The sequence below is a fragment of the Nelumbo nucifera genome, chromosome 3 (assembly GCF_055504915.1).
Source record: "Nelumbo nucifera cultivar China Antique chromosome 3, China Antique-T2T, whole genome shotgun sequence".
Classification (NCBI taxonomy): Eukaryota; Viridiplantae; Streptophyta; class Magnoliopsida; order Proteales; family Nelumbonaceae; genus Nelumbo; species Nelumbo nucifera.
Window position 1 is genome coordinate 57,399,290 of NC_142651.1, and position 12,047 is coordinate 57,411,336.

General features: G+C 37.9%; 1 protein-coding gene across 1 annotated transcript in view; it reads left to right on the plus strand.

Moving 5' to 3' along the window:
• LOC104602121 (CLIP-associated protein-like) overlaps positions 1-12,047 on the plus strand; it is a 48,593-nt gene that overhangs the window by 27,829 nt on the left and 8,717 nt on the right. Inside the window, exons 11-19 of the mRNA XM_010265696.3 lie at positions 54-171; positions 3,018-3,116; positions 3,202-3,559; positions 3,780-5,593; positions 5,698-5,793; positions 7,263-7,367; positions 8,796-8,870; positions 8,974-9,042; positions 9,156-9,224. Coding sequence (XP_010263998.1) covers positions 54-171; positions 3,018-3,116; positions 3,202-3,559; positions 3,780-5,593; positions 5,698-5,793; positions 7,263-7,367; positions 8,796-8,870; positions 8,974-9,042; positions 9,156-9,224 — 2,803 coding nt within the window. The remainder of the gene's footprint in view (positions 1-53; positions 172-3,017; positions 3,117-3,201; positions 3,560-3,779; positions 5,594-5,697; positions 5,794-7,262; positions 7,368-8,795; positions 8,871-8,973; positions 9,043-9,155; positions 9,225-12,047) is intronic.

Sequence of the window (12,047 nt, forward strand, 5' to 3'; positions counted from 1 at the left end):
GGCTTTTCCTTTTTTTACAGTTATCATTTTTTTTTTCTTTTTTCCTATTGCAGGTGCTGCGAATATGGACTTCTGATTCTAGAATATTGGGCTGATGCACCTGAAATACATCGATCAGCTGATCTTTATGAAGACCTTATAAGATGCTGTGTAGCAGATGCAATGAGTGAGGTATTTGTTGGATATGAGTGTAGGGAAGTGGAGTTGTTTTAACAGTCTAATTATTATTTATATGGCTAATTAAAAGTTTAAAACTATGCGGTTTTATAATATTCTAGCATCATAACACAGAAAAATTTCCCAACTCTAATGCTTGAAGCCCAATTACACAAGCAGTCTGTAGGCATCTTTCAAAAGCTGCAAAAGAAAGCTCTATAGAACTATGAGTTATAGGGCTGCAGACAGTATCTGTTTGTCTGATGTTAAATTTGTATTCTATCCAAAGTTGATATTGTGTCAAATTTGGGTCCACTCCAATGCAATCAGAATCCATAAATATTTAAGTGTATGCACATTTCTACATAAAATTAGTTTGTATCTATTAGTTAAGTTGGTTTGAGCATTTCTATGTTTACTAGAGAGTTATAGGTTCAAATCTCATAGAAGTTATTTTGTTTTATTTTATTCATGATGTATAATATTAAAGCCATTTCTAGTTCATTTTGTTTATAAAATATAATAGTGTTTTTTTTTGTTTAATTTGTTAACGGTATGCAGTATCCTAATCTGATCAAAGGATCCATAACTACAGCCGAACCTACCTCGGCAGCCTCCCTCTCAAATGGTTAAGGAAAAACTTGACTTACCTCTGCAGAAAACTGTCATTGCTCTCACTCCTATTTACTCCTTCAAATCCACCTGAACCCGGGGAATCCATCCATGTCTCCTTTAACTCCTCCTTTGACTTCTCTGCTACCCCATAAATTGAATCACCCACAAAAGGACTTATTTTCTTCTACATCTCTGCAACCACCTGAACGCCCTCGATTTTATCTCCCCCAGGAACCAATGAACATTGAACAGTCAACCGTGATACAATTGATTGGTAACCAGGTGACAAAGCTTCACTATTCACTTCTTCGACCGACCCCAAGGGCTTCACAAAAACCTTCCCTTCTTGTTCAAGGCCATGACATTAGGAGCCCTTTCTTTTTCCAAACCAAGGTTATCCTTAATTGCAAACTCAACCCCATCAGTTATAAGAGGGTTGACAGTAGGCCCTGCTTGATCTACTCCCCATGTTCTGTAGTCACTGAATCAGCCCACTTAACCAGCCCACTTAACTCTACTCCCCAAGTTCTGTAGTCACTGAACCAGCCCACTTAACTCTACTCCCCATGTGCCTTTCAAAAACTCCCTCTTGGCATTTACTAGGCCCATCTGACCCTTCTATTTCTCCACCTAATCAGCCTTTCATCTTCTCCACATTAATGCTTCAGCTGATGTGTCCTTCAATTGAAGCTCCCACTTCTTTTCCATGTCTGGAATTCCAAAAAATGCCCCCATTTTCAACCTTGATTCTTCCTGGTGTCCAACTTTTTGTTTCCACCTCCTTCAAACCCGAAACCATCTTTCTCTGCTGAGATAGCTCCATTTGATCTGATCTCACTTGCACCATCTTAAAGGATAGCTCCCCTCCACCACCACTCTTTAATCAAACCATTCACCCACATAGCAAAAAGCCAAAGAAGAAGGAATCACATGTATTTCTCTGTCTTCAATCAAGATTTGCACTGCAAATAAATCCTTCCAGGATTTTGTTCAATGATCAGCCCTTCTAAAGCTACCACACACCACCTCTCCAATCACTCGAAAGGATTGTATGCACCATGCATGGACGGAATCCCAAAAGCACTAATCCAAACTAAGCTAGTGGTACCAACATTCCTAATCGCTCCATCCAAAGTCTTGTTCCCATGAAAGCACCTCTTCAGCTTCCACTTTACTGTTAAAGATAAAGAGAAGAAAACCTAGCATTAAGTCCTCTGACCTTGATTTCCTTATTTGCTTTCCATTCGGCATTCACCCAATCAGCAACAACTTCCATGCCTGGGTCTGAGTTCACAAATTTCCCAGCCAAACATCTAACAATTTTAATCTCTCAGTCAGATTACCAACTGAATGAAGCAGCATTTCATTCTCCCGACCAAATTTTCAAGCTCTAGCATCCAGATTGAACATCTCATTCTGATGGATGTGGAGATTAGCTATCTCTTTTGTTAATATTTTGTTTGAGTGGATTTAGAAAACCTATATTTATGTATTAGTCAATGGCTACAGCGAAATGGCTTATTGCCTTAAACTTTCCAAGTTTCCGTCATATTTGCATATACATATTGGTTTATGTTTACCTCCATAGAGACGTTTCTTGGGTCTGTTCCCCTCAGAAAAAAAAAAAGAAAAATTGAACGAGAGCCAATATACTTTGTAAAGAAGCATAGCTATCTTGGAGTGGGTGCGAAGGACCCTAGCAGCACCTGATCGACTAGTTTCCTTGGCAAGAAACTTTTAGAATTAAGCTCTGCTTTATCTTCTTTCGGAGAGATATGAACTACTGATCTTGGAATGGCATGTGGGGTCAACCATGCTATGAGGTGCTAATTACTCAAGAAGATTCATATAGGTCAAATTGTGGATTTTGAAGCGTGGGTGTTCCTCCAGGCATTGCCGTCATATATAGAGTATTTCAGTTCTTAGTTGTAACTTTTAAATGCTTACTAAATACTAATCAATTCATGCGGTATAATTTTGTTTCAGTGATTGTATCTTTTGCTATTGGATGTGATTTGACACATATCAGCCAATACGGTGTACCCTTGATCTATTTTTGAAAAAAAAAAAAAACTATGAAAAGGACTTCCATAAGGTACAAAGTACTGATATACCCCTTCTGGCATATCAGGTGTATCGATACTTTGAACCTTGGAAATGGTACCCTTGTACACATATCCAGGAATCGTCGGTCAAAACTATTTACAAGGCTTTATTTAACTGAGTTGAGTTGTCAAAAATTATAGGTACGATCAACTGCAAGAACTTGCTACCGAATGTTTGCTAAAACTTGGCCTGAACGTTCCCGCCGCCTTTTCTTGTCATTTGATCCAGTCATACAAAGGGTATTAACTTTCTTCTGTTTATCCATGACCTTCTTCATGTTTTCATTGTTGAACCGACTGACTGATTTGATACATAATTGCACAGATCATAAATGATGAAGATGGGGGTATGCACAGAAGATATGCTTCTCCTTCACTCCGTGAAAGAGGTGTGCAGTTGTCACGCGCTCCATCACAGACTTCTGCTCCTTCAAATTTACCAGGATATGGAACTTCTGCTATTGTTGCCATGGACAGGAGTGCAAGTCTGCCATCAGGGGCATCCCTTTCTTCTGGTCTGCTTCTGTCACAAGCAAAATCAGTAGGAAAAGGTACTGAAAGAAGCCTTGAAAGTGTGCTCCATGCAAGCAAACAGAAGGTTACAGCAATTGAAAGCATGCTTAGAGGTTTAGATATGTCTGAGAAACATGGTTCAGCTATGCGGTCAACTAGCTTGGATCTAGGTACAAATAATTTCTTGATTTCTTATGACATTTAGTAAAATGTTTTTTTTTATTTTTATTTGTAAAAATGGTTATTTACATGAAATCAGTACTTTTGGAGTAACTTGAACATTATAAAACCACTATCCTAATGACTGAGACGTAGCATTATGTTCCTGGGTTCATCTTCAGAATCATTGTGAATGGCTAATTTTGTTACCTGTTATTGGCCCTAGTGCAGGAGTTGACCCTCCGTCATCTCGTGATCCACCATTCCCAGCAGCTGTTACTGCTTCAAATCATCTCACAAGTTCAGTGCTATCAGATACAACTGCACCTAATGTTGCTAAAGGAAGTAGTCGTAATGGTGGATTGATTTTGTCTGATCTGATCACTTCTCAGATTCAAACATCCAAAGATCCTGGGAAGTTATCTTACCTTGGTAATCTGGCAACTGATCCTCTGTCAGCATTATCATTGCCTTATACAGCAAAAAGAGCTCCAGAAAGATTACCAGAAGGAAGTTCTATTGAAGAGAATACTGATATCAGGGGGAATAGACGATTTTTAAATGCTCATATCGACAGGCAGTACTTGGATACACCTTATAAAGATTCAAGTTTTAGGGATGCACAGAACAACTATATTCCAAATTTCCAGCGACCACTTTTGAGAAAGCATGTAACTGGGAGGATCTCTGCAAGTGGTAGAAACAGTTTTGATGATAGCCAGCTGCCACTTGGTGAAATGTCAAGCTATATGGATGGTCCAGCATCTCTCAGTGAAGCTCTGACTGAAGGTCTTAGTCCTAGTTCTGATTGGTGTGCTAGGGTTGCTGCTTTTAATTATCTTCGAACCTTGCTGCAGCAAGGACCAAAAGGTATTCAAGAAGTTACACAGAGCTTTGAGAAGGTCATGAAATTATTTTTCCAACACTTGGATGATCCCCACCATAAAGTTGCACAGGCAGCACTTTCAACACTTGCTGAGATAATTCCAGCATGCAGAAAGCCTTTTGAAAGTTATATGGAAAGGATCTTACCGCATGTTTTCTCACGGTTGATTGATCCAAAGGAGTTAGTTCGGCAGCCTTGTTCTACAACCTTGGAAATTGTTAGCAAGACTTATGGTATAGATTCTCTTCTACCTGCTTTGCTCCGATCATTGGATGAACAACGGTCTCCAAAGGCAAAACTGGCTGTCATTGAGTTTGCTAATAATTCCTTCAACAAGCATGCTATGAATTCTGAAGGTCCTGGTAACAGTGGCATTTTAAAGTTATGGCTTGCTAAGTTGACTCCTTTGGCCCACGATAAGAATACAAAACTGAAGGAAGCAGCTATTACTGGGATAATATCTATTTATTCTCATTTTGATTCAACATCAGTCTTGAATTTTATCCTCAGCCTATCAGTTGAAGAACAGAATTCCTTGAGACGAGCACTTAAGCAATACACTCCTCGTATAGAGGTCGACTTGATGAATTTTCTGCAGAACAAGAAAGAACGACAACGCTCCAAATCTTTCTATGACCAGTCAGATGTTGTTGGAACTTCATCTGAAGAAGGATATGCTGGTGTGTTGAAGAAAGGTCATCTTTTTGGAAGGTATTCTGCTGGTTCAATTGATAGTGATGGTGGAAGGAAGTGGAATTCTGCACAAGAGTCGACCCAGATTGCTAGTTCTATCGGTCAAGTTTCTTCTGATGAAAATCAGGAGCACTTCTATCAGAGTTTTGATTCTGGGTCCCATACTGAATTTCTTAGTTCTAAAGGCAAGGATCTGAAGTTCAATGCTAGTACCATGAGAGAAAATGTTGGATCCTTGACAAGCCGAACTGAAAATGTAGATCATAACATAGGTGTTGAGAGTTCTCTGTCAACTCCACGTCTGGACATAAATGGACTGATGAACTCTGACCGAATGGGAATGACTGGATTGACACTTGGTACTGAGGGTTCTCCTGAGGTGGATGTTGATCAAGAGAAACTGGCAGCAATTAAAGTCAGCTCCACTCCAGATTCAGGACCTAGTATTCCTCAAATTCTCCACCAGGTAAGTTCTGAGGAGAAACAGTATCTGCTCCATCGACTGTGGCTTATGGTAGTTATAGGAAAATTCGAAATGCATCATATTCATCAGAGATTTTCTGTTTGTAGATTGGAAATGATGAAAGTTCAAGTGTGAGCAAACGTACAGCACTTCAGCAGCTGGTTGATGCTTCTATTGCTAATGACCATTCTGTGTGGACCAAGGTATGATGTCCATGATATCTGGATATGTTTCCCTAGCATATATTCTGTGGTACCTGATACTGTATGGGCATTTATAATACTAACTTATGGTGTTAAGACTTGTAAGATATTTAAAATGAGAAACTATCAAAAATCTGTAATTGTTTGAAGCATAGCTTGAAAAGGTTGACGTATAATCATGATATATGCATATTAAGTGGGATACTTGTGCCTGTATATGTGTTTGGCTTTGGGTTATAAGGAATGGAAAGTCATATGATTCATATCCCTGTATTCCAGTCATGTCTAGGTATCCATATCTGAGCATCATGGTATAATGTAAATGCAAGTTTTTTTAGTATGATGTGAATGTTTTTTTTTTTTTTTTGATATGTGAATGAATGTTTTTTCATTATTGTCATATTTATGTCCAAAAATATGTAGTTCTTTCAGTTATTGGTTTCTGAAAACTTATTTATGCCTGTACATTTGCATGCATTTATGTATGTGCACAGTTATGATTATGCCACTGTTTCTAAAGTCTTAACAATGACGTAAGATTTTCAAAAATTAATTCTGTGACTGGTAACTCCATTTTATACCTGCATGTGTTTTGTGTTTGCATATGTATATGCATATGTCACTGTACAGGAGTTGAATCTGTTTGTATTCTCCTTTTTGATAGGCTAATCCTGCTACCATATAGGCAATTTCACAATACGATATTGTTCTGTTTACACTTTGTTTTGCGAAAGTATCATCCATACTATTAGCTGATCCACAGATCAATTTATGTGCAATTTTTATCTTCCCAACCAATGTCATTGCTTCCCTTTAGATATATTGATATTTCCTAGATCTGGTGGTGTTGTTTTTTAGCCATCCCTCTACCAATTTTGGATCCCTTAGTGATTTAGCCAGTCTCAAGTTTTGTAGTACTGTTAGCACCTTTAGCCCTTGTAGAGTCACATATCCTTCTGGCACAGAGAGTAATGCCATAATTACACCTTGACTATTTTCATCAAGCTGAACCTTGATGAAATCATCCCTCGATTGGAAGGTTACTAGGTATCATCTCTTTTCTGGTATCGTAGTCAGACTTGGATGAAAAAATATATATCGTTGTACACAAGTAGGATAAACTAGAGGTGCCAACATGGTAGTTAGGGCTTGCCTAGGTGATAAGGTAGGCTACATATGTGGAGACCAATTTTCTGAAAGCTCTACAAGATTTTTCTTGCTTTTAGTTTTTTTCTCCTATTTTATGACTTGTCCATTTATGAATTTATTAGTTTTATAATTCATCTGGTTATTGGCCACTGCATTTCCTACAAGGTCACAAGAGTTTGTTCTTGATCATAATATCATTGCCATGACGAATATCTCTAATTGTGTGTGTCTAGAAAAATGTTATGTTTTTTTATTCTGCCAATGCTAAGTGAAGTTATATATAATTTGTTGCTGATGATTTGTGAATGTTATATCTGCAGTACTTCAATCAGATCCTAACAGTCATACTCGAGGTGTTGGATGATTCCGATTCACCAATCAGGGAACTTGCTCTTTCTTTGATAGTTGAAATGCTTAATAATCAGGTCTATGTTGTATCTTTTTTTTCCAGTTCAATGTTGAATTTATGTGCACTTTTGAAACTGTTGTTGCTTAAAACTTCAGTTCTCTTCAGCATTATAGTTTGTTGTTCATTTTTTATTCAGTAACAGATAAGTCTTTATTAATAAGTTAATGGTAATCATATTGCAACAGTAAGAGGAGGCTAGCCTTGGCTAAGCCCTACAAAACCTCATGTTACAAAGTCCTTGAAGGAATTACACCCCAAAACATATGTTGTCATGTTGCCCACGTATCCCATGTTTAACTAGCCCATCTGCTAAGCAATTAGCAGATCTGTATACCCACATATACCCACATAGCCTTTTTCGGTAAGTGATGATAAATATTGTATTAAAATAAAAAAGAAGGTGAGATGCCCTCAGCCATATACAAAAGAGTGTCCATAAATATGCACAGATCATATACAACGAAAGCCTTTGAATAATCAAAACTCTACAAAAATCAAAACGTTATGGATCCCCTATGGCCAGAAAGGAGTTGGAAGGTACTCCCACAAAAAACTTTGAGCACCTAGCCCAACTCAACAGATCTCTCCACCTTTCATATGATGACTTCCACTGGAGCTGACAGAGATTCAAATATCCTTTGGTTACACTCCTTCCAGAGCACCCAGCAAACAGCAAAAAACATGCTGTTCCACAGAAAACTACCTCTCTCCGAGAAACAGCTGCACCTCCAACCCAAAATTAAATCAGCCAAGGAGGAAGGAGGGACCCAACACAACTGAAAAAGCTTGGAAAAATGGCACCAGACCTGATAAGTAAATAGGCAGTGAATTGGAAGATGGCGAGCAGTTTCAGGGCTTAACCCACACAGAATGCAGGTTGTATCCAATTCCAAGCTGCGTTTCAATAAGGAATCAGCAGACTGAATCTTATCCCTAGCAGCCAGTCACACAAGAAAAACTTAATCTTGGATGAAACTTGTGCCTTCCATATCCAAGGCCAAGCCACCTCTTCTCACTCAAGCCAAAACAAACTTCATAACAGTTTCTAGTTGAAAACAGACCCTCCTTTCCACTTGACGACAGCCTAACATCCCTTGAGTTGGGATTGGGCTGGACTTCATGCAGGCTGCTCAAAAAAATCTCTAACCACACCTTCCTGGATCAGAGCTAAAGAAAAAAGGGTGGGGCACATTCCTACCAAGGGTTGATCTGAACACCCAATTCTTGCAATAAACATCTAGTATCTCTCAAGGAGTCTCTATATTTCCAGGCTGCTCCTTATTCTGATTGCAAATCGCAACCACTTCATGACAACCCTTGAATCTCTTTCAAAAATAATTTCTATAGTTCAATTCTTTGGCTCTATGAAGTCCAAACAGCACTGCTTGCAATTCCTATAGTATGCTGTTCATTTACTAAACTTTCTTATCTGTGTAACTTCCAGAAAGACTCAATGGAAGATTCTGTGGAAATTGTAATTGAAAAATTGCTTCATGTAACAAAGGATATGGTTGCTAAGGTATCTTACTTTTTGGGAAGTTCTTTATATTAAACTTTGATGTGTGCCTATTGACATGCATGTTTTCTTTTTCTAAATGCAAGCTCTTGTATTGTTCATCCAGGTTTCAAATGAAGCTGAGCATTGTTTGACCATTGTGTTAACTCAGTATGATCCATTCAGATGTCTAACCGTAAGTAAATCTTAAGTTGCATCTTTTTTATTAACATACGAGCAGTTTTAGGATTATTCGTATATGAATGTTCACTAAACCCTCAATTTACGTTTTGAATGATTGTTTTGTAGGTTATTGTTCCTTTATTGGTCAGTGATGATGAGAAAACTCTTGTTACTTGCATCAATTGTTTAACAAAGGTATTGCTTTTATCATATTTGTTAGTACTTTGCCATAATTATTAATGTCATCTATATATTTTCTGTTTAATATTTTTTGTTTGGTAACTCATCAAGAAATTCATTAGAATGATATTACCTTACCTTTTCTAAAAAAATTATTAGAATGATGAGTGAGGATAGACATGTAGAAAGACGATCAACTTGTTTGCATGGTGTTCTTGCCATGAAAACTTGAGGGGAATCGCCGGGAGGTAACTGCCAATGTTTGAGGATAATCGGTTTAAGAGGGGCCACCACCCATTTAAGGGTGGTTGCCAAAATAACTGAGGGGAGAAGGGTAGACAAGATGCGAGAAGTTCGCACTTTCTGCAATGGCTGGCTCATGGGAAGATCTTTGTTAAAGTGAACTCCAGATCCTTCTTTCTGGATCTGGATAGTGAAAGCATGATGGACAAATCGGTCTTCCTACAATCTTTTCTGGTAGGAAGATTCGACTGGAAAGGATTCGAGCTAGAGGGTATTCGAAAATGGTCTTCAAGAGTCTGGAACTGCTTGCAGGGGGTCGATGTGAGGCGTCTTGACAGTGAGAGCTGGGTGTTCTTCCTACCCTCAAAGGAAGAAGCTTGTAGAGTTCTAAATACGGGTTCAGGATGTTTCAAAGGAGCCTTGCTACATCTTGAACCTTGGTCGGAATCGGTGGGAGTTTGGTGGAAGAAAGAAGAGGTTCCAGATCATTTTTGGGTTAGAGAATTTGGACTTCCTTTACATCTATGGAGAAACGAAATTGGTAGGATGATTGGTGACCTCTGTGGTGGTTTTCTGGAAGTAGACAATTCAAAGAAGTTATAGGGAGTCCTTTGAATGTATGCGGTTGAAGGTTCGCTGGGTGGGCTTACCCCCTTAGTCGGCTAACATAGTGGTAGGTAAAGTGATGTACACAGTCATGATTTGGCCGGAGATCAAATAAGAAAGAACGGTGGTTCCGACGGATTATAAAGATGCTATTCCAATTGGCAAGGATTTCATCTCTCGAGTGTTAGCTGGTGTACCAGTTGAAGGAGAGTTTCGGTTGGCAATGAGACTATCGAGAAAGGAGGGTCAATGATCTTCCCCGAAGCTCACTCCGATGACCACCATGTGAGTCCACAGCCTATCAAAGATCAGAAGGGAAGAAGGTTGGAAGAAAGTGGAAAATAGGAAAAGAAGAAGACAAGATCCCAGTCATAGGTTTCCAAAAAAATCCTACGGCTAAGATAGAACTAAGGGTGAGGTGGGAAAGGGCTCAAGGGTAAGGCGGTTTCGAAATTCAAATTTCCTAAATTTTAAAGAGGCTGATGTGGCATTTGTTGATAGGTTGGCTGAGGCGGTGGTGGATAGAATTCAAAACCTTAATAGAAAGGTCTGCTCATTTTGTAACCCAGGCCTGATCCGGTTAAAAAGCCCAGCTAAATCTTTTCGAAAGAAGCGCAGTCCCAACTTCTCCAAAGGAAAAGAAAAAGTATCATCCCAAGAGGGCGACCTGATGTCTGCCTCCTCAGAGAGTGAAGAGTTCGCAAATGGTGGTTGCCAAATTTCTAAAAAGAAAGACAAGGTTACCCTATTTACTCCAAACAATCCTGTTATAACTCTGCTATAATGTTTGTGGTTTCTCACAAATTTTAGTGGCAAAATGGCTACAAGGCCTGTTTAGAATTCTAATCTATTCATTAGAGGTTCTTTGCTTTCATTCTCAATGTTTCAAATGGCTTGTGAGGGCTATGCTTTGAGGCTTAGACCTCAGAGCATAAACATTACACTCTGAGTTTCCTTGTTTTTAGTATATATATTGTTAATAAATTTAGAATAACACTTCATTTTTTTTTTTTGATAGATAGCCAGGAAACATTATTAATTAAGAAAGAATAGGTACAGACTCTCAAGCTGAGCCAAACCCACATTAAGATATTAAGATTAGAATACCACTTCATATGCTATGTTGAACATGTCCATGCTCGCCTTTTAGGTTTTGTTTTGCTTAAGAATCCTTACTAAACAGTAAAATGTGTAAAAGTGCAATTTAGTTTTCTTGTAATTTTTGCAACAATTTGTTGGAACTGAATTATGTTTTTTTAATCTTTGATAAAAATTAATGATCAAATATCATTTCTTGTCAATATGTAAATGAAGATAAATTATGGATTGATTGAGGTACCTTCTTTTTTAATTATTAAATATTAACTATTTTTGTTTATCTAGCTGTTCCCATATAGGTCGGAATAGGCTTAGATGATGATGATGAACTATATATGTCTATCTGATGGTTAAATTGTTTGTATATTTTCCTATATAGACTATGTTGTATACTTTTCATCAATACAATGCATTCACATTTATTAATAGAAAAGCATAGTGTATGGCCTTTCCATACATTTTTCTTATTTTAATTCATGTTTCTCTAAAAACCTAGGTCTTATGAGGCTTAAAAAGAAAAAGAAAAAACTTGGGTTACTCTTCCTAAACGTACTGGAGTAATGAACTGCCTAGCATAACTTTCTTGGATAATTAGCTTTGTTTTTTGTCACCATTGCTGCCATTGGCCTTGACCTTTTGTTTCCTATTCAAGAGTAGCCATTCTGTTAATCAATTTTACAAGGCAGTTTTCTCTGTATTGAGAACGATACCTAAAATCATAGTTTGGATTCTAGTCAATGTTGTCAAATTTTGACTGGACGTAAAACCATTTTGACCATTGGATCATGGATTTAATGATTCAATTGCCAGTCTAACCACTCAATTCATTCAAATAAAAAATGCTAAAAAATTAGTTGTCCTAGATTATCTTTCAAAGTTTGTTTTTGTGAA